General features: G+C 38.2%; 6 protein-coding genes across 8 annotated transcripts; 1 reads left to right on the top strand and 5 right to left on the bottom strand.

Moving 5' to 3' along the window:
- Positions 1 to 908: 908 nt before the first annotated feature.
- LOC105688051 (dnaJ homolog shv) lies at positions 909 to 2476 on the bottom strand. The gene is made up of 4 exons (XM_012404079.3): positions 2317 to 2476; positions 1496 to 2149; positions 1118 to 1404; positions 909 to 1026 (listed from the first exon to the last, which is right to left on the bottom strand). The coding sequence occupies exons 1-4, from the start codon at positions 2385 to 2387 to the stop codon at positions 962 to 964; spliced, it is 1077 nt and encodes a 358-aa protein (XP_012259502.2). The 5' UTR covers positions 2388 to 2476; the 3' UTR covers positions 909 to 961.
- A 1509-nt stretch (positions 2477 to 3985) lies between these two features.
- LOC105688054 (acireductone dioxygenase) lies at positions 3986 to 5000 on the bottom strand. Its single transcript, XM_012404082.4, has 4 exons — positions 4867 to 5000; positions 4632 to 4751; positions 4385 to 4564; positions 3986 to 4301 (listed from the first exon to the last, which is right to left on the bottom strand). Exons 1-4 carry the CDS (start codon positions 4987 to 4989, stop codon positions 4167 to 4169), a joined length of 558 nt encoding a protein of 185 aa, XP_012259505.2. The 5' UTR covers positions 4990 to 5000; the 3' UTR covers positions 3986 to 4166.
- Positions 5001 to 5405: 405 nt separating this feature from the next.
- On the top strand, positions 5406 to 7185 carry LOC105688050 (queuine tRNA-ribosyltransferase catalytic subunit). The gene is made up of 7 exons (XM_012404078.3): positions 5406 to 5579; positions 5698 to 5787; positions 5864 to 6017; positions 6098 to 6230; positions 6312 to 6473; positions 6547 to 6715; positions 6789 to 7185. The coding sequence occupies exons 1-7, from the start codon at positions 5406 to 5408 to the stop codon at positions 7131 to 7133; spliced, it is 1227 nt and encodes a 408-aa protein (XP_012259501.2). The 3' UTR covers positions 7134 to 7185.
- A 9-nt stretch (positions 7186 to 7194) lies between these two features.
- LOC105688053 (coiled-coil domain-containing protein 25) lies at positions 7195 to 8514 on the bottom strand. Its single transcript, XM_012404081.4, has 5 exons — positions 8384 to 8514; positions 8187 to 8234; positions 7929 to 8020; positions 7457 to 7839; positions 7195 to 7382 (listed from the first exon to the last, which is right to left on the bottom strand). The coding sequence occupies exons 1-5, from the start codon at positions 8406 to 8408 to the stop codon at positions 7301 to 7303; spliced, it is 630 nt and encodes a 209-aa protein (XP_012259504.2). The 5' UTR covers positions 8409 to 8514; the 3' UTR covers positions 7195 to 7300.
- A 156-nt stretch (positions 8515 to 8670) lies between these two features.
- LOC105688049 (ubiquitin-associated domain-containing protein 1) lies at positions 8671 to 11266 on the bottom strand. 2 transcript variants are annotated; one of them, XM_012404075.4, is made up of 9 exons: positions 11073 to 11266; positions 10640 to 10833; positions 10372 to 10565; positions 10135 to 10298; positions 9843 to 10054; positions 9583 to 9764; positions 9323 to 9513; positions 9108 to 9246; positions 8671 to 9035 (listed from the first exon to the last, which is right to left on the bottom strand). In XM_012404075.4, exons 1-9 carry the CDS (start codon positions 11262 to 11264, stop codon positions 8869 to 8871), a joined length of 1635 nt encoding a protein of 544 aa, XP_012259498.3. In that variant the 5' UTR covers positions 11265 to 11266; the 3' UTR covers positions 8671 to 8868. The 2 variants fall into 2 exon arrangements, with proteins under 2 accessions (XP_012259498.3, XP_012259500.2); XM_012404077.3 differs by having other exon boundaries at positions 10997 to 11151.
- Positions 11267 to 11410: 144 nt separating this feature from the next.
- On the bottom strand, positions 11411 to 15869 carry LOC105688048 (kelch-like protein diablo). Of its 2 annotated transcripts, none has more exons than XM_012404073.4 (6): positions 15661 to 15869; positions 14957 to 15366; positions 14563 to 14878; positions 13792 to 14489; positions 13387 to 13729; positions 11411 to 13300 (listed from the first exon to the last, which is right to left on the bottom strand). In XM_012404073.4, the coding sequence occupies exons 2-6, from the start codon at positions 15277 to 15279 to the stop codon at positions 13109 to 13111; spliced, it is 1872 nt and encodes a 623-aa protein (XP_012259496.1). In that variant the 5' UTR covers positions 15280 to 15366; positions 15661 to 15869; the 3' UTR covers positions 11411 to 13108. The 2 variants fall into 2 exon arrangements, with proteins under 2 accessions (XP_012259496.1, XP_012259497.1); XM_012404074.4 differs by having other exon boundaries at positions 14957 to 15267; positions 15661 to 15868.
- Positions 15870 to 16014: the final 145 nt, after the last annotated feature.

Raw genomic sequence — 16014 nt, 5'->3', positions numbered from 1 at the left:
TTCCTCTTTTCTGTCTATTATTCATTCCCATCTCTGGTGAATAACCAATGCTAATAAGTACAAAAAGTTCGCTTTTCTAATAACGTAATATCAAGCTTTTTTAATGTGATGTTATATTCGTAGCCAATAATTATATTCAGTCAACATACGTAAAATCAATTTCAATGATAAATTGAAGATACGTGAATACGTGCGACGAACAATGTATATAATGTTGTTGCACCCCCTTTGGGTTGCCAGTTATTCGGTACAGAGTATGCGGAAAGACAGAAATAGTATGATTATTCATTTTACTTACCCGCTGAATTCTGTGCCTGGAACAATTAGAACATGAAAAGGAAATGTGGAAACCGGTGTAAGAAAAAAACAGTTTTTTTTTTTTTGTTTTGTTGTCTTTTTTAATAATTACAACTTATATTCAGGCATCGCATGCTATGATATAGTTGTACATTTTAAATGCAAAAATTATCTAGTCTACAATGATGGCGATTTTCTGCACATCATTTAATCATTCACACTTCATTGAATATAATAACTTAATCAATTGAACATCATCTGTTCTATTTTCAATTTACTTTTCATCTGACAATTATTAAATTTTCACACCGTACATACGCAACGCAGTCGATGTTTTGATAATGCAATGAATAAGTAGTCACGCGATATGCTGTTTTATTTTTTATTCGGATCGTCGAAGTAGAACGAACTGCGACGGAATTAACTAACGCAAAATTACTGAAATAGTGAATAACGTTTATGAATTAGGAATTATGAGACGACTTGTGGTTCGGGTTGAGCCTTTTTGAATGACTTTTTGTATATTACAGAATGGAAAATATACCAAAGATTCGTCAATGGCATCAGATATTTCTGTTCTGCAAAGTCATTTGTTTAGTTGATCGTTTTTCAAATTCATTTTTACTCTGTGTTTTCTTCATTATTCATTAATTGTGTTATTATGCTAATACCCTCGTAGTCCATTGTACACTTTGTTCAGAGAATCTTGTCGAAGAAGTTTCTTGATTTCTGGTATAACATAAATTCAGATCGATTAATTTTTTTTCATTTTCACACATATAAAATTTGAGCATAAGAATAATTAAAACTGAAAGTTTACCTTCTTTTTCTGTCTCGGAGAAATCAGACTTGGGAAAGTCTACGTCGAACGTGATGTACAGAGTGCCGTGTAAATTGTTATTCTCATAATTTGGCATACCCTTTCCCTTCTTTCTGATTCTAGCTCCAGGCCAAGTTACTTTGTCTCTCTGGATAGTCACTTTGTGTCCATCCAAGTGTTCGATTTCCATTGTAAACCCAACTAGCGCATCTTGCAGCGATATCGTGACATTTGTATAAAGGTCGTCAGCAACTCTCTCAAACACAGGATGCGGCTGAGTTCGTATTCTAAAATAAATAACAGCCATTTTAATTGATGAGTTTAAACAAAATAACAATGAGTATTTTCATAGATGCATTTCTGTCAATTCTCACTTACTTTATTATCAAATCCCCTGGGTCTCCATCTAGATGTGGTTCGCCCTCAGCTGTGAATCTTGTCTCCTGCCCATCAACCATTCCTGGTTCAACTTCAACCTCTAGGGTTCGTTCTTCATTGACAAGCCTGACGTTGGGACATTCATCACAAATAGTTTGCTGCATCATTTGGAATCTACCTGGTCCCAAGTTACGGGTAACCATCTCTTGCCTGCAATTGCACTTTCGCGTTCCTTTTGCCGCCTTCATCACCGGCTTGTTTCTAGTTATCTCGATAAAGTTTCCACTGTACAATTCTTCTAGGGTGACTGAGAGGTCCATTACAATATTAGCTCCCTTTGGAGTCTCGTGTTGATGTTGACCATCTCCTCCAAAGTGAAAACCAAAATCACCAAAGAAACTAGCGAATGGATCAGCATTGTTCATCATGCCATCTTTTTTGAGACACTCTTCTCCACAGCGGTCGTACATTTCTCTTTTTTCTGTGTCCGAAAGAACCTCATAGGCAGCACCCAGGTCTTGGAACTTTTGCGAGGAGTCAGGATCATCTTTGTTCTTGTCTGGATGCAATTCCTTAGCTAATCTTCTGTACGCCTTTTTGATAGTATGGGTGTTGGCATTTCTAGACACTCCAAGGATCGAGTAGAAGTCTCTCCTGCAAACAAGGCAAAGAAGAGTTTTTTAAAACCTGGATGAATCAACAATACCTTGGAGGATGTGGCGCATAGGTTAAGTTGAGTTATTTGCTACTGGGTTGAGTTGAAGAGAGTGCCATATTATTTTTCTTGCTCAGAAAGCTTGATCATATTTTAAGCGACTTACCCAGCTAACACAAAAAATACGCATAATACTAAATTGACTAGAAATATCCTGGCTAATTGAGACCCTGCCATACTAGCAGACGTTTTAAGCAAAACTCTTCACACTCTGGTCGTGGTTGTATCTGATTGGTTAAAACAAAACTTGACGCGACATTGGATCAGATCGCCCTAAGTAGACACCCCTCACCACCCCTCACAGAGCGCTGGCGCTCGTCGCCATTTGCTCGTCGTACTTCGAATCGTCTAGATCATCTCCAAGTGAGTAATTATTGTAGATTCAACTGTACCTAATATTAAGAGATTTTAAGAGGTGAGATACTCAATAGAAGAATCCCATCTCATTTGCGTGTATAACGCCGATGAATTGAACGCATTAAAAATGGTGTTACGTCGTATCAAAATCAATGGAAGTCGCGGGGTACGCACAGCGCGCCTCTACGCGGCTCCTGATTATTCTGTACCTGATATTAAAGGATTTCAAAAGATAAAATATTCAATAGAAGAATCCTGGCTCATTTACGAGTATAACGCCGCTAAATTAAACGCATTAAAAATGGTGATACGTTTAACATCGTATCAAAGTGAAGTCAGTGGAATTCGCGAGATCTAGCGCGCCTCTATGCGACCAAGGATTCACGCACCCCCTGATTGGTGCGTCGTCGTCGGCCATGTTGTGCGCTATGAGCGCAGAGCGTTTTCGCGGCGGGACCAGTCGTACGTCGAACTTCGAATCGTGTAGTTGTTCTCCGTGTCTCGCTGTGAACTTAAGTATACCTAATGATACGGCATTCTGAATCTCGTGATAATGAACCAAAGTATTTTGCCTCATTCACGTGTATAAAGTCGCTGAATCGAACACATTGAAAATGGTGATACGTCGAATCAAAGTCAGTGGAATACGTGAGATCCAGTGCGCCTCCACACGACCCTTGATTGGTGCGGTGTCGTCGGCCATGTTGTTTGGTATTCGCGGCGACGCTATTTCGACGTTGAACTTCAGATTATCTACTTCTTCTCCGCTAAATTGGTTGTTAATTCAGAACTTCATTGTAATATCGGATCCTAAAGTAAGTGACGTTCGACCTCATAATGACTTGAACAATTCTAACTTATCTGGCTGTATGATTGACTTAAGAAAACATATAATAGTGGTGATACCGGTGATAGTGGACGCAACAAATCGAAGCCAGTGGCCATTGTGAATAGTTTTTGAATTTTTGCCGCAACTCGTGCATCTCCGCGGTGGATTTGAAGTGCATAATCGGTGCATACAAATATCTGTGAGCATTCGTACCATCAGGGAGGCAGAGACATCCGGGTAAAATCCAAGACCCCCGAGACCTGGGAACCGGCTCGGGTCCGGTCTTGGTCCTGGCAACGATGGTGAGTGTAGTCAAAGTTCCTCGACTTTTTTGCCAGTCCACGCGATGCTGTACGCTGGCGTTAGAGTCGTTGTATTTTTTTTAGTTTTTTAAGTCTCCCTCCCTAGTTTGTTACATGACGTGGCGGTACCCTGGATTTTATCTTTTTTGCAGAAATTTTCACCCAATATAATAATGATGTGTCTGTTATACTTGTTTGTCCGTTTCCGATTTCATGTTTTGACATGTTTATTACTGGTCCATATGTTCCAGGTTTCGTGTTCTATGAATTTAATTAACAAATGCTTGTTCTCTTTTCAGGAATCTCGTCTTTATTATTGATTATATATCAACGTAAAACTTGTATAAAAATATAATATTCGGATAACATTTAATGATAACAAGTAAATAATTCGTAAACATTTAAAATCGATAAAACACTGTTGATGATTATAATATCAATTATGATCATGTATCTCATGTTTTACTTCTAATTAGCTGGAACCTCAAAACCGTGCTCCAGACGCTTTAGATACTCTTTCCTGCAATCCATATTATCGGCGGGTCTGTTATGAGGCTCCCAAACTGGAACTCCAATAAAGAACCGCTTTGCTTTTATGAAGTTCTAGAATAAAAAAAATAATATCATAAACATTAGAATCATCACAAAACTATATTGATTCTGAGATTTGATTTAGTGTTTATCACCTTTGTGTCCAATGTGAATCTATGGTAAATGCCACTTGGTATGATGATCAAATCTCCAGGTACAACCTCAATACGAATCCATTTCTCGTCATGATTTCTTACGTCAAAATACCCAGAACCATCAAGAACCAGGCGGATCTCTTCATCGGTATGGAGATGCTCCGTAAAGAAATGTTTCAGCTGTTGCATATTTTAGTGAACATCTCTATAAAAGGAAAATGGAGAAAAGTCGACAAATGATAATTACCTTTTCCTCGTAGTTTTGCAGGCATTCTTTAGAGCATGTGATTTCATCCTCATAAGAGTATCCTCGGGCTTCCTTTAGGTTGGTTAAAGTCACATCAGAATCAAAGTTTTGATGGTTAATCTGAGGGTGGCAGATCATCAGGGTGATGAATTGTTTTAATTTTATAATCATGCGATCGATTGTTGAGAGAGTTTTTACGATAAGTTATTGTTGACGCAACTACTCAGATACTAACCTTGAAGTATTCGACACCTGTTTTCTTAAAGAGATCAGGTAATGACACAAATTCTGGAGGATTTGTGAAATGCTCCAGACGTTGATCTGTCTCCAGATCATCCATTATCCATGCACGAACCATTTTTAATTTTTGAATGACGCAACTTCTGAGTAACGTTGAACTGTTGAAGCAATTAATTGGGGACAGCTGATGTCGTTACAATCGACACTTTGTAACTGATTCCAAAAGCCAATTATTTTCACCAGCCACACTCAAATATATTTGGACTATCTCTTCGCTTTCTGAAAGATTACAGGTTCAAAGGTCACCAACAAAACGCCAACAAGTTGAGATATGTCAGTTGTTGACGTTCTGGTGAAATGTTCTGCTACGTTTGACAGATGTTCGGATTGGTGGCGACAATGTGCAGTGGCCATTTTTAGCGTATGGCCAAAATAGGGCCAATCGAGGTGCTTCGACACTTCCTCGTCACGATCAACACATCGTTAACCACGCACTTGTGAAATAAATACCACGTGTTGGCTTCAAGCGCGAACATGGACCTAAAGTCCATGGGCGCGAAGGAGCATGTCACGATATCGCCGAAAAAACCACCCCTTTCAGTATTCACAATTATCGCGGAATGCCAAACATCTAAAGCGCGAACTTCGGTAATCAATTTGCCTCATCATCTCGTGGACGCACCAGTATTTATGCCGGTTGGGACGCAGGTAAAAAGCCTAGGAAAATTACTCTGTCGTGTGTTTGTATAATGGCCTTGGGTTACCAAAAGCTGGTGTTTCAACTTTTTACACTTTATTTGTGTAACTAAATTTGTGAATTACTTAGGGTACTCTCAAGGGTCTACTGCCTGAGCAGTTGAAGAAACTAGGCTGCCAAATAATGTTAAGCAATACATATCATCTTGGAACAAGACCAGTAAGTTTAAGTACCCATAGTTTCAAGGGTGAGTTATTTGAATCTGAACGCAAATAATGCGCTTTGACTATGACAGGGACCAGAAATCATGAAGAAAGCAGGTGGTCTGCACAAATTTATGAATTGGAATAGAGCGCTGCTTACCGATTCAGGTGGATTTCAAATGGTATCTCTACTTCAACTTGCTGAAATTACTGAACGGGGTGTTAAATTCCAATCTCCATATGATGGTAATACTTCTAATTGTAAGAAAGATGATCAGTACTGCGACACGTTTTGAGTGATTTATTTGGTAATCCCAAATATTTAGGATCTGAATGTATGTTAACTCCTGAACATTCCATTGAAATACAAAACGCTATTGGAGCAGATATAATGATGCAGCTTGATGACGTTGTTCAAACTACAACTACTGGTCCTCGAGTTGAAGAGGCAATGCATAGGTAATTTTGAATTGATTTGTCATGTGGAAAAATGACCTCAAAAATCTACTTTTGATTGTAATCATTAATTCATTTCTTTAGAACTGCTAGATGGCTAGACAGATGTCTCACCGCTCACCAAAGACCAGATGAGCAAAACATTTTTCCAATAGTTCAGGGTGGACTGAGTCCAGAATTGAGAACTGAGTGTGCTAGACAATTGATGTCTAAGAAAGTCAATGGATTTGCTATTGGTGGTTTGAGGTAATTTCCTCATCATTTATAGCTTTTTCAATCATCTAGGTTTATTTGCAATCTGTTCATTCGAACTCTTCAGTGGTGGGGAAAGCAAAGACGAATTTTGGAAAATGGTACATTTGTCGACAAACATTTTGCCCAAAGACAAACCCAGGTATTTGATGGGTGTTGGATTCGCGACTGACTTGGTCATCTGCTGCGCTTTGGGAGTTGATATGTTCGACTGCGTTTTTCCTAGCAGAACCGCGGTAAATAAGAATTTTGTGAGCTCCCATAAAATCCTACCTATTCTCATGAGTTTTCATTGATTTAAAATTTCAGAGATTCGGTTGTGCTTTGATCAGAACAGGCCAATTGAATCTGCGGCAGCAGCAGTACAAACATGATTTTAGACCAATAGATGAGTTTTGTAGTTGTTCGACATGCAAAAACTACACCCGAGCATATTTACATCAAATTGTAACACAAGAAACTGTGGCTTGTCATTTACTGACTGTACATAATATCAACTTTCAGTTGACCTTGATGCGGGACATCAGGACAAGTATTATAGAGCAAAGATTCCCACAGTTTGTTCAGAAATTTATACTCGACCTTTACCCGGATAAAGAATACCCGGAGTGGATAGTTGACGCACTCGATGCCGTGAACATTAATTTATTATGAGGTTTGTATGACTTAACAAATTTAGGAAATTAAATCAATGAATAACCGAAAACTATGATAGTTGGGATGTTCTTGGTTTTTATTACACAGTAATAGGCGCACTTAAGTATCAATTAGTGTTAATATCAGGTAACATAATATTTATCATTAGAATCTCAACAGCTTTATCACATGAAGTCATCCGAATCATATCCAGTATTTTCCGTATTCGTCGTCATATTATTTGAACTGAATAATGAATTGTAGCTCCTAAAATCAATGCAACAAAATTGTCGAACAATTTCTAAATTTGTTAGAGAGAAAGGCTATCAAGTGTCTTTTACCTCATTTCAGCCTCGTCCTGCCTCTTTTTTTCTTCAGCTTTTTCTTTCTCTTTCTGGTCCCTGAGGAGTTTCTTTTTATCCTCCCTTTCACTTCGGTCTCTGTTTTCTCGTTCTGCCCGGAAATTAGGCTGTTCCTCTTTTTTAGTTTTGTTTAGACGATTAACAATTGCATTGAGTCGCTTTGCGACCCGCATTTTTCTGACATCTTTTTCTTTGTGAAAACCAACTTGACCTACCTCCATGCCCTGAGTTTTTTTCAAGTTTGACCATAATGTGTAAACTACATCGATATCATTCATTTTGTTTCCCTCGATGCTATTAGCTTTTACCAGTTGTGCAGCATCTTCGAGAACTGCGCTAGGTATATCGTCTATTGTTTGACCCTAGAAAATATTCAATTTGTAGTCAAAATCACAGCAAGATTGTAAACATATTTTCGATGCTTGGATGTCTAGAAAATGGTCCAACATACTTGCTTTAGTCTCAGATATACGTGAGCGGAAGAATGTTTGTCAACGTGAAACCAAACGTCCTCTGGCCATCCCCATTTTATGAGATCCTCGTCTTACAGAAAAAGATTGGAATTAGTTTGATCTTATAAATTTATTCAAGAGGACTAGTCACGTGTATTAAATATTTAGACTCAACCTAATTCATAAACAATAGGCCTGTTTGCAGGAAAATTTACGTATGAGAAGTAAAATTATTGTAAATCGGACAAACGACTCACTTTCAAATTTGTCAAGACCCATGAAAAGCGTCACGGGGGGCTGCACCACTAAAACAATTGTTCAATTAAAATTATTTTCAATTCAACTTAACCTCCAAATGAAATGGAAAAAAAGATCATGGTAAATACTCATAACAGAGTGAGCTAATAATCCAATAATAACAATTGTTAGCTGTCATTACGATGAATAATCTTACCATCACTCGTGAAATAATAGACCATTATTTTCGTGCAAAATTTCAACAAAAGTTGACAGTTCAAAACACGCCGTCGATGGTTTGTGATCGTTGTGCAGCTTCAGACAATTCAGAAAAACAGCACGTGATCTTTGACATTCGGCCTGCTTCAGACAGTAAACTTGAGTGCCGCGCTTTACGTTTCGAATGAACTTTCGTTCCCAAAAAACCCTATTTTAAATCTCGAGTTACGTAAACGTGCAAATACGAATACGTGATACCATCAAATTTGAGTGGACGAATTGGGGTAGTCTCGAATAAGTTTAATAAGCAAGCACTTTATATACTTTCTTGTTGTTAATTGACAATGGAGTGTCTTTACACTAACGACTAAAATTTTTCAAAACGCTAATGAATTTGTTAACAAACTGAATAACGACTAGCTTGAACAGTTTAACAATAATTTATATTTATTTGATTCTTTCTTAAATAATTTTTTTTATCAACTAAATGAACTTTAACGCGCCACTGGGCAAGTTAATAACAGTGGTATCCTGCATGATGTGTTTCTCATCATAGTAGGTCCTATATATTTGACTTAGCACTGGTGAAGCCTCTAAATCATTGATCCAAGTTTCTGCAGCTGTCGGACGCTCCAGCATAGAAAGATACACTAAAAAATTTGAAAACCTGAAGTTGCAATAATGCTTTGATTTCTGATGAATTTATTAATGGACTAGCTTACCAAGTAACATTGTAGGTCTGGTGAGGCTTAGCTGAATGTGGGGGTTTGACATAATCGCTTTGTAGATCGGTCCATCTGGGTCTAATCCCTCGTCTAAGTCCTGTAGGCTGCGGCGTCGTTCACCCAACAGCCATTGGCACTGAAAATATTCAGATTCGTGAGAAATTGTAATTCTAAGGAGCATTGACTGTTGTCATAGATTGAGAGTAGTTTACCGCATTTGGCTGATTATTGCCAGTGACTCGGAGTGCTTCATTGATTTTCTTCTCTTCAAAACCCATTTCTTGAAGAGACGACATGATTCTCACATTTGGTTTAAATTCCAGCTTTTTATTTTGTCGAAAGGATTCCACAAGCACAGTGACAATGTTTATTAAATTCGGTTCCCTCTTCGAGCTCAGGTTCCCTGAATTTATAATAAGTTTTTGCTAATTCTGTACTTCAACAACCGGAATAGATTAGTCTCCTTTTTTACCTCCTTTCAATAAATCCATACATGCGCCTTTGAGGCTCTTCCTTCTACTCGATAAACCTGACGAACTAGGCCCCCCTGGATCCATGTCTAATTGGATATCCAGAGACGGGAATTCAATATCTTCTAGCTCAGGACTATCTCCATGGTCTATAAGCCACTCAAGTGCTTCCGATATATTCATACTTGAAAATAATTGAGTAACATGAGGATTGCGATAATAATGAATTAAATCTGTGAATTTAGTATAGTATAAAATTTACTTGTAGAGACGCAGTGCCTTCAGCACATTCTTTTCTGAAAATCCCATTTCTACAAGATATTTAACGGCCTTAGGATCATTTGCCCGGTTGTTTCTTGCCTCCCATTTTTCCTTAATAATTTCACAAATTCTAGTTGCTTCAGGACTATGGTTTAATAGCTTTGCTGAAGTTTGTACAAGGGTGATAAGAATCTTTCGTATCTCATTCTGAAACTGTTTGTCAATTTCACTTGATTAGTGCCTTACTATAGACTTTGACATCATTTGAAAACTTCATATTTAATTAGACGTACGTCGATTTCAGAGTCTGCGATACTAGGCACAGGTCGTTTAAGATTTTTAAGCGGTATTTCCGCGGTTATTTGAGCGATCACTTCTTCACTGGGACCTTGTAACGCTTGTTCTGTCAAGTTCTCATTTGTTGTAGGAGGGTTGTTTTCAACAAGCATTAATTCATCTAGAACAAAATTGTGAGAAACTAAAATGGTTGCTCAGGGAATAAATTTGCTTAATAGTACCGAGAAATTTACCAGAATTTGTTATGTCTTCATCCTCAAGTTTTCTATCATCGACTAGCAATTTGAACTTTGTTGCATGAACTAATCTAAAACGTGAAGTAAGTCTAGTAGGGTCTTGTCTATAAAAATGTTTTATCGCGACCGTTTTAATCCTTTCAATGGTAAAATCTGGCCTGACATTGACCCCTAGGATATTTCCCTCTTTGCTGCAAGAATTGTAGAAAAAAGTTATGAGTATATTCTCATTTCTGATATCAAATGAATTCTCAAAATATGCAACCTGATGATATTAATAGAGAAACTATTGGTGTCTAGTTGTGAGGACTCAAGCATAGCGTTGTTAGAGTTTCCTGAGGGCTTTCCTGGGCTCCCAGTTGAGGCGGTAGATGAATGCCTCCCGTCCTCTCGCGAGCCTCTTCTACTACTCCATGCCTCCAGGATCTGTCCTCGCATCCATGGAAACATCAAGCGCGTCTGAAAGATTACAAATTTGATCGGTTTGAGGCCCAATTACCCTTAAATTGACGTTATTTTGGGCAGGTGTCATTCAAAGAGCCAAAGGTTTTAATTTTTTGTTTCTATACAAAATTTGCCGTAGGTTAGAAAAGGTTGACAGAAAATTTAAAAGGATGATTACGTGATATGAATTTTCATGTGAGCGCAAAAATTGTGGTTCGTCTTGGGAATTGCCTTAGATAAAATTATGTTATTACTTGAACAGTGCTCTTGATGAGTTCCACCGAGATTATTTTGACATTTGACTGAATCGGTAGCCATTTGCACGCAAAAATTATGAATTTTTCGTTAGGAAGATAAGAAACTCCCCCTACAACCACCGTCCAACCATTGAGAACAGATCTATCTATTTTCGATGGTCCACAACTATAACTCCACATCGTCCACATTAGTCAAAATACGGCGCAGGATTCAAAATATTTACGTCCATCAATTTCTTTGTAATTTTGATTATATCGTTTCTAATTATTTACCCACATCGTGACTGTTATAATGATTTTGAAGGCTCGTAATAATTCATAATATCATCAAGACGTTTTAAGTTTCAACAAATATATTTCATTAACATTTTGGACACGTTTTATCAATATATACAGAACTAAAAACGCTTGTTCACAATCCACGTTTTTTAGACGATAATTAGAAATGTCGCATATTGTAGACGCCTTGTACAAGTCCTTCGACCGCTTCGACAGGCCTTGAAATATAAAAAAAATAATAATCGGGTAATAGTAATAAAAAAAAAATTATAAAAAAAATAACTTAGAAATACGCAAGAAAAAGCTCGTGTAGTCGGTAAAAGCTTTGTTGAAATTATTAACTCAACTAAAAACACATACTAAAAGTCAGTAATCATCTCAATTACATCAAGACTTCTGATCAGATGAATTAGTTCAAAAATTTTCAAAGTCTTTGAAATTGTTGAAACAATATTTTTTCCAGATGATTGACGACTATTTTTTTCCCCCTAGTAAATTAAATTAATTCAAGCTTTTCAAGCAGAGACAGCCACATTTATATATATTTTTTTCTTATTCTGTTTTATATCTGGCAACCAACGCAAGCCTAATAATAAAAAATTTTCTTCAGTTCACTGAGTATTATGATTGACAGCAATTAGTCGACAAGGAAAATCCTGTGCAGGTGAAACGTAATTATTGAAGTTATTGCTGTGTCTCAGTCGAGAGAGAAAATGAGAATTATTCAAATAATTAAGCTAATGTTAAATTCACTAAATTTAAAAACAATTTGATTCAATGTATAGTTATAAATATGTATTTCACATATCTTGTGATGTCATGTGTAGTGTTAACAGCAATAGATCACATCAACGAGATACAGCTAAATGTGTATAATGGTAAAACTTTGAACGTTAATATCTACGGTGCATCCAAATGTTTTTTCAAAGAAAATAAGCGCTAATTTGTTAGTCAATTTTGGTGGCCAGAAAATATAGCCAAGTACGATTCTTGGATTTTTATCTGGTATCGTAAAATAATATCTAACAGATTATGTCTATAATCAAGGTAACCGATGAAAGAATTTTTTGTTTTTTCTCTAATGAAAAGTAGTAACTAGCCAAATAGATACGCCTATTTCTTTCACATTGATGTTAATAGAAAACAGAAGTATAAAAGAGTTTGATCAAAAAGTATATCAGGGTAGAGTCTCAAGATATTTTTAGAAAAAAAAACTTAAGAATGGTGGGGTGGAAAGGGTGTATCTGTATGAAAATAAATAAGGACAGCACGCGTGAGTTTTTTACGGATGTGAACATAATTTTTTTTTGATAATCGGAAACGATACTTAGTATTGATAGACCCAGCGCGCCGAGTAATTACGTGAGTATCTAATCGCCATTGCTCTCAAGAAATTATTTACACACCCTTCGAGTTGATAATTTTTTTTTCGCTATTTATTTCATTATACTTAATGAGCTTTTTATGTTTTTATTTTGTTTCATTTTTGTTTTTAGGCAGCTACAATTAATACCTAATATATGGGTTTCTTTTTTGTTCTTGCATACGCAGTTAAGTTTTTTGGTGATGATAAATGCTTCCACGGTTGCTTATTTCTTCAATATGATTATGTAGTTATTTACTTATATGATGCTCATGGAACGACGATAGCGTTTTCGGGTTGTTGTTATCGCGATAGGAACAGAAAGGGGTGCAGTTGGGGTTGTGGGAATTCCGGGGCTTTCAGCTTGCGGAGCTGAAGGGGGGGGCCTGAGCTACCAAATGTAGTTCTCAGTCTGCGGGGCTCGCATCACTCCAACGCCACCACCCAATCGTCGATAATTCATACACCCACATAGTCTCCACTGATTCTGCTCAGGGTCATAAACTTCAATAGTTTTCAGGTACGCTGTTCCGTCAAATCCACCTACGGCGTACAGCTGGCCGTTTACTACAGCCAAGCCAACCTATTGAATAAAATCAATGGATAAGTACCTATAAATTTGATAGAGGAATATTCAACTCCTTGTTCAAATGTCAATAATATCCTCACCCCGCTTCTTCTAGATGTCATGGCGACAATTGGGCTCCAAGAATTAGTTAGCGGGTGATATTTTTCGGCACTAGAGAGCTCCATACAGTCATCTCTACCGCCTACCGCGTATATAAGGTTATTGAACACTGCACAACCAAGGTGTTTGCGTCTAGTTGACATTGGGGAAACTTGTGACCACTTGTTTTGTCTAGGGTCATATCTTTCTACCGTAGTCAAAGGCGACTGACCATCTGAGCCACCGATCGCGTACAAGTAACCCCCTAAAACGGCAACTGCTACTCCAAGCCTCCTTGTCGTCATAGGGGCAACTTTCGACCATTTGTTTTCCTTTGGGTCATACCTGAATAGAATAAACATGGACTTTACTAATCAGTATTTGTTGGATGATTACAGTTTACTTACCGTTCTACGTGATTCAGACACTGTACGCCGTCTTGTCCTCCGACCGCGTACAAGAATCCATCTAATACCGCTACGCCTACGCTAGTCCTACAGGAAGTCGTTGGAGCAACATCGCAAGACCACTGATTAGTCTGTGGATCATAACGCTCGATACTATTTAGATAACTCTGTCCGTCATGGCCTCCCACTGCATATAAAAGGTCGTTGAGAACGGCAACTCCAACTCCGCATCTTCTTTTGCTCATCGGTGCAACCATTTTCCAGTCAGCTGTGTTAGGATCGAACCTCTCCACACTAGCAATAGCGTCCCCTGAACACCAACCACCTACTGCAAAGAGAACTTCACCTCTCCGAGTTGGTTTTCTTGGTCTTGTTCTTGGCCCCTGCATCAAGGGCCGTTCTTGTGGTAAGAGTAAATAATTTTTAGCCTCATCTACCAAGTCCCGACATGCGTCGTCTGAACGGACCAGTAGGTCTGATCCTACAGTTCCTACTAAGAACTTTGGGCTTAGTAAAGGCAGTCTGACATGTTGCAGTACTAAAGCTAAGTGCTGCCTGCGTTCCGTTACGTTGTATTTCACCCAGTTCATTACTGCACTGAAAACTTGCTCTTCTGTTCTTACGTTCAATTCGTCAGACGATATGATGTCCACCAGTTGACCGACTGGTAGCAAAAGAAACTCTTCACTCTCCATTACCTGATTTATCATAAAAATATATAGTAATGGCTTAGATATTTTCTGTCATTGGGTAAGAAATTTGACAACAAACCTCTTGAAAATTATGCTGTGTAAATTTATCAGCAATGCGTAATAATTCTCTGCAGGAATGGGTGTCTGCAAAAGCGCGTATTCCTAGACAGTTCGAAGGGTCTAGTTGTCTCTTCAGGAATTCGCAACAAACATCCTGGATTTCAGCTAGCTGAAGGAGACATGCAGCTGGCAAAAGAGTTTGCACGTTAGCTTCTTCAACTATTATTTGAGAGGTGTAACAAAAATCGATCAACTGCTCCATGGCCACCTCGTCTATATCCCTGATCGTCACCTCCGTCTGCCTAGACTCTGCTAATTCTCCGGTAAACATTGCCCTGAAAGTTTTAAAAAATATAAACATGGATGATATTGCATCAGAATAGAAACTGATTGATTGATAAACTTTGATTTACCTGAAGTAGGGACTGCAGGCAGACAGAATCACTCTGTGGGCAAATATTTTTCTGGTGCCGACGTTGAGAACAACATCGCATAATTCCCTGTGACGTCTAAGTACATTTAGTTCCGTCAGGGTAGTTCCGGGGTGCTTCTCAGAGGTGTGGCCAAGGCGTAGAGGAGACGGAGCTCGCTCCACCACCATTTCGCCCATTCTTTGTGAGGCTTGGGCACCCGCACTTGCCCCTGCACTTCCCGGGGCGCCCCGAGACCCCCCAGCTAATTGGAGGCGCAGCGGGGGTGACGCCCAACCCCACACCGAGTCTATCTGCAACACCATTCATTCACCCACCAACCAGGGTCTCAGACTTATTTCCCAGCCAGCTTTACTTCATTTGGTGTTTCTCTCTTTGTCTCTTTTTTATTCCTGCGACGGTAATTGTTTGTTTATTATTAGAAACCTCGACCGATCAATGTAGGAATTATACAAGAGTCGAATATTGTAATAATTCAAAGTGAAGCTTCTGTTCGATGACAGTTGTACGTACATTCATTTAGGGTATTGGTATCTAAAATAGTATCAGTAAATCGATTTGAGATTCACCAAGAGATTTTGGTGGTTTGGTGTAGGCGTGGGTTTGAAAAGTGAGGAGAGTAGTTCACTTTTATAATTAGTAAAATTACAAAGCGATACGTGAGATGCATAATATGCAATACGTACTTTTGATACTTTCCTGAACCACCAGGATAAAAATATAAGAATTGTGCGATCTCCCGGGGCCCCACTTCTATTTTCACAACCGCATGTCGATGATCAGCTTATCTTATATTTTTATTGAACACCGATATTAATATTCGCATCTTTGATTTTACTCGCGAATTAACAAATAATCTCAATAGCCTCCAATTACTACCATTAAAAATCACCGTTCGATCGGAATGTAGGCGAATAAAATTTTAACATTTAGTTATATTCCTCTGCCCTCAGCATTAAACAATAAAATATCACCACAATAAACTTTAGGGACTTTTATATCCAACTGGTCGGTACTTCAGGTCAGGATGCAAGTTTTTG

Source organism: Athalia rosae, chromosome 7, assembly GCF_917208135.1.
Source record: "Athalia rosae chromosome 7, iyAthRosa1.1, whole genome shotgun sequence".
NCBI lineage: Eukaryota > Metazoa > Arthropoda > Insecta > Hymenoptera > Athaliidae > Athalia > Athalia rosae.
The sequence above is the reverse complement of the archived record's forward strand: the minus strand, read 5'-3'. Positions and strand labels throughout refer to the sequence as shown.

Excerpts from the sequence above, each read along its gene's own strand:
- LOC105688051 (XM_012404079.3), bottom strand. The coding sequence starts at position 2,387 with ATGGCAGGGTCTCAATTAGCCAGGATATTTCTAGTCAATTTAGTATTA. Across the intron at positions 2,150-2,316 it reads GTATTTTTTGTGTTAGCTGG|GAGAGACTTCTACTCGATCC; the intron begins GTAAGTCGCTTA and ends CCTTGTTTGCAG. Across the intron at positions 1,405-1,495 it reads CCAGGGGATTTGATAATAAA|AATACGAACTCAGCCGCATC; the intron begins GTAAGTGAGAAT and ends TATTTATTTTAG.
- LOC105688054 (XM_012404082.4), bottom strand. The coding sequence starts at position 4,989 with ATGGTTCGTGCATGGATAATGGATGATCTGGAGACAGATCAACGTCTG. Across the intron at positions 4,565-4,631 it reads TGCAAAACTACGAGGAAAAG|CTGAAACATTTCTTTACGGA; the intron begins GTAATTATCATT and ends AATATGCAACAG. Across the intron at positions 4,302-4,384 it reads GATTCACATTGGACACAAAG|AACTTCATAAAAGCAAAGCG; the intron begins GTGATAAACACT and ends TTTTTATTCTAG.
- LOC105688050 (XM_012404078.3), top strand. The coding sequence starts at position 5,406 with ATGGACCTAAAGTCCATGGGCGCGAAGGAGCATGTCACGATATCGCCG. Across the intron at positions 6,231-6,311 it reads GTTGAAGAGGCAATGCATAG|AACTGCTAGATGGCTAGACA; the intron begins GTAATTTTGAAT and ends TCATTTCTTTAG. Across the intron at positions 6,474-6,546 it reads TTTGCTATTGGTGGTTTGAG|TGGTGGGGAAAGCAAAGACG; the intron begins GTAATTTCCTCA and ends CGAACTCTTCAG.
- LOC105688053 (XM_012404081.4), bottom strand. The coding sequence starts at position 8,408 with ATGGTCTATTATTTCACGAGTGATG. Across the intron at positions 8,235-8,383 it reads CTATTATTTCACGAGTGATG|TGGTGCAGCCCCCCGTGACG; the intron begins GTAAGATTATTC and ends CAATTGTTTTAG. Across the intron at positions 8,021-8,186 it reads GGGTCTTGACAAATTTGAAA|ACGAGGATCTCATAAAATGG; the intron begins GTGAGTCGTTTG and ends TTTTTCTGTAAG.
- LOC105688049 (XM_012404075.4), bottom strand. The coding sequence starts at position 11,264 with ATGTGGACGATGTGGAGTTATAGTTGTGGACCATCGAAAATAGATAGA. Across the intron at positions 10,834-11,072 it reads TCATCAAGAGCACTGTTCAA|ACGCGCTTGATGTTTCCATG; the intron begins GTAATAACATAA and ends GTAATCTTTCAG. Across the intron at positions 9,765-9,842 it reads AAGGCACTGCGTCTCTACAA|TATGAATATATCGGAAGCAC; the intron begins GTAAATTTTATA and ends ATTATTTTCAAG.
- LOC105688048 (XM_012404073.4), bottom strand. The coding sequence starts at position 15,279 with ATGGTGTTGCAGATAGACTCGGTGTGGGGTTGGGCGTCACCCCCGCTG. Across the intron at positions 14,490-14,562 it reads CACAGCATAATTTTCAAGAG|GTAATGGAGAGTGAAGAGTT; the intron begins GTTTGTTGTCAA and ends ATGATAAATCAG. Across the intron at positions 13,730-13,791 it reads TGTCTGAATCACGTAGAACG|GTATGACCCAAAGGAAAACA; the intron begins GTAAGTAAACTG and ends TATTCTATTCAG.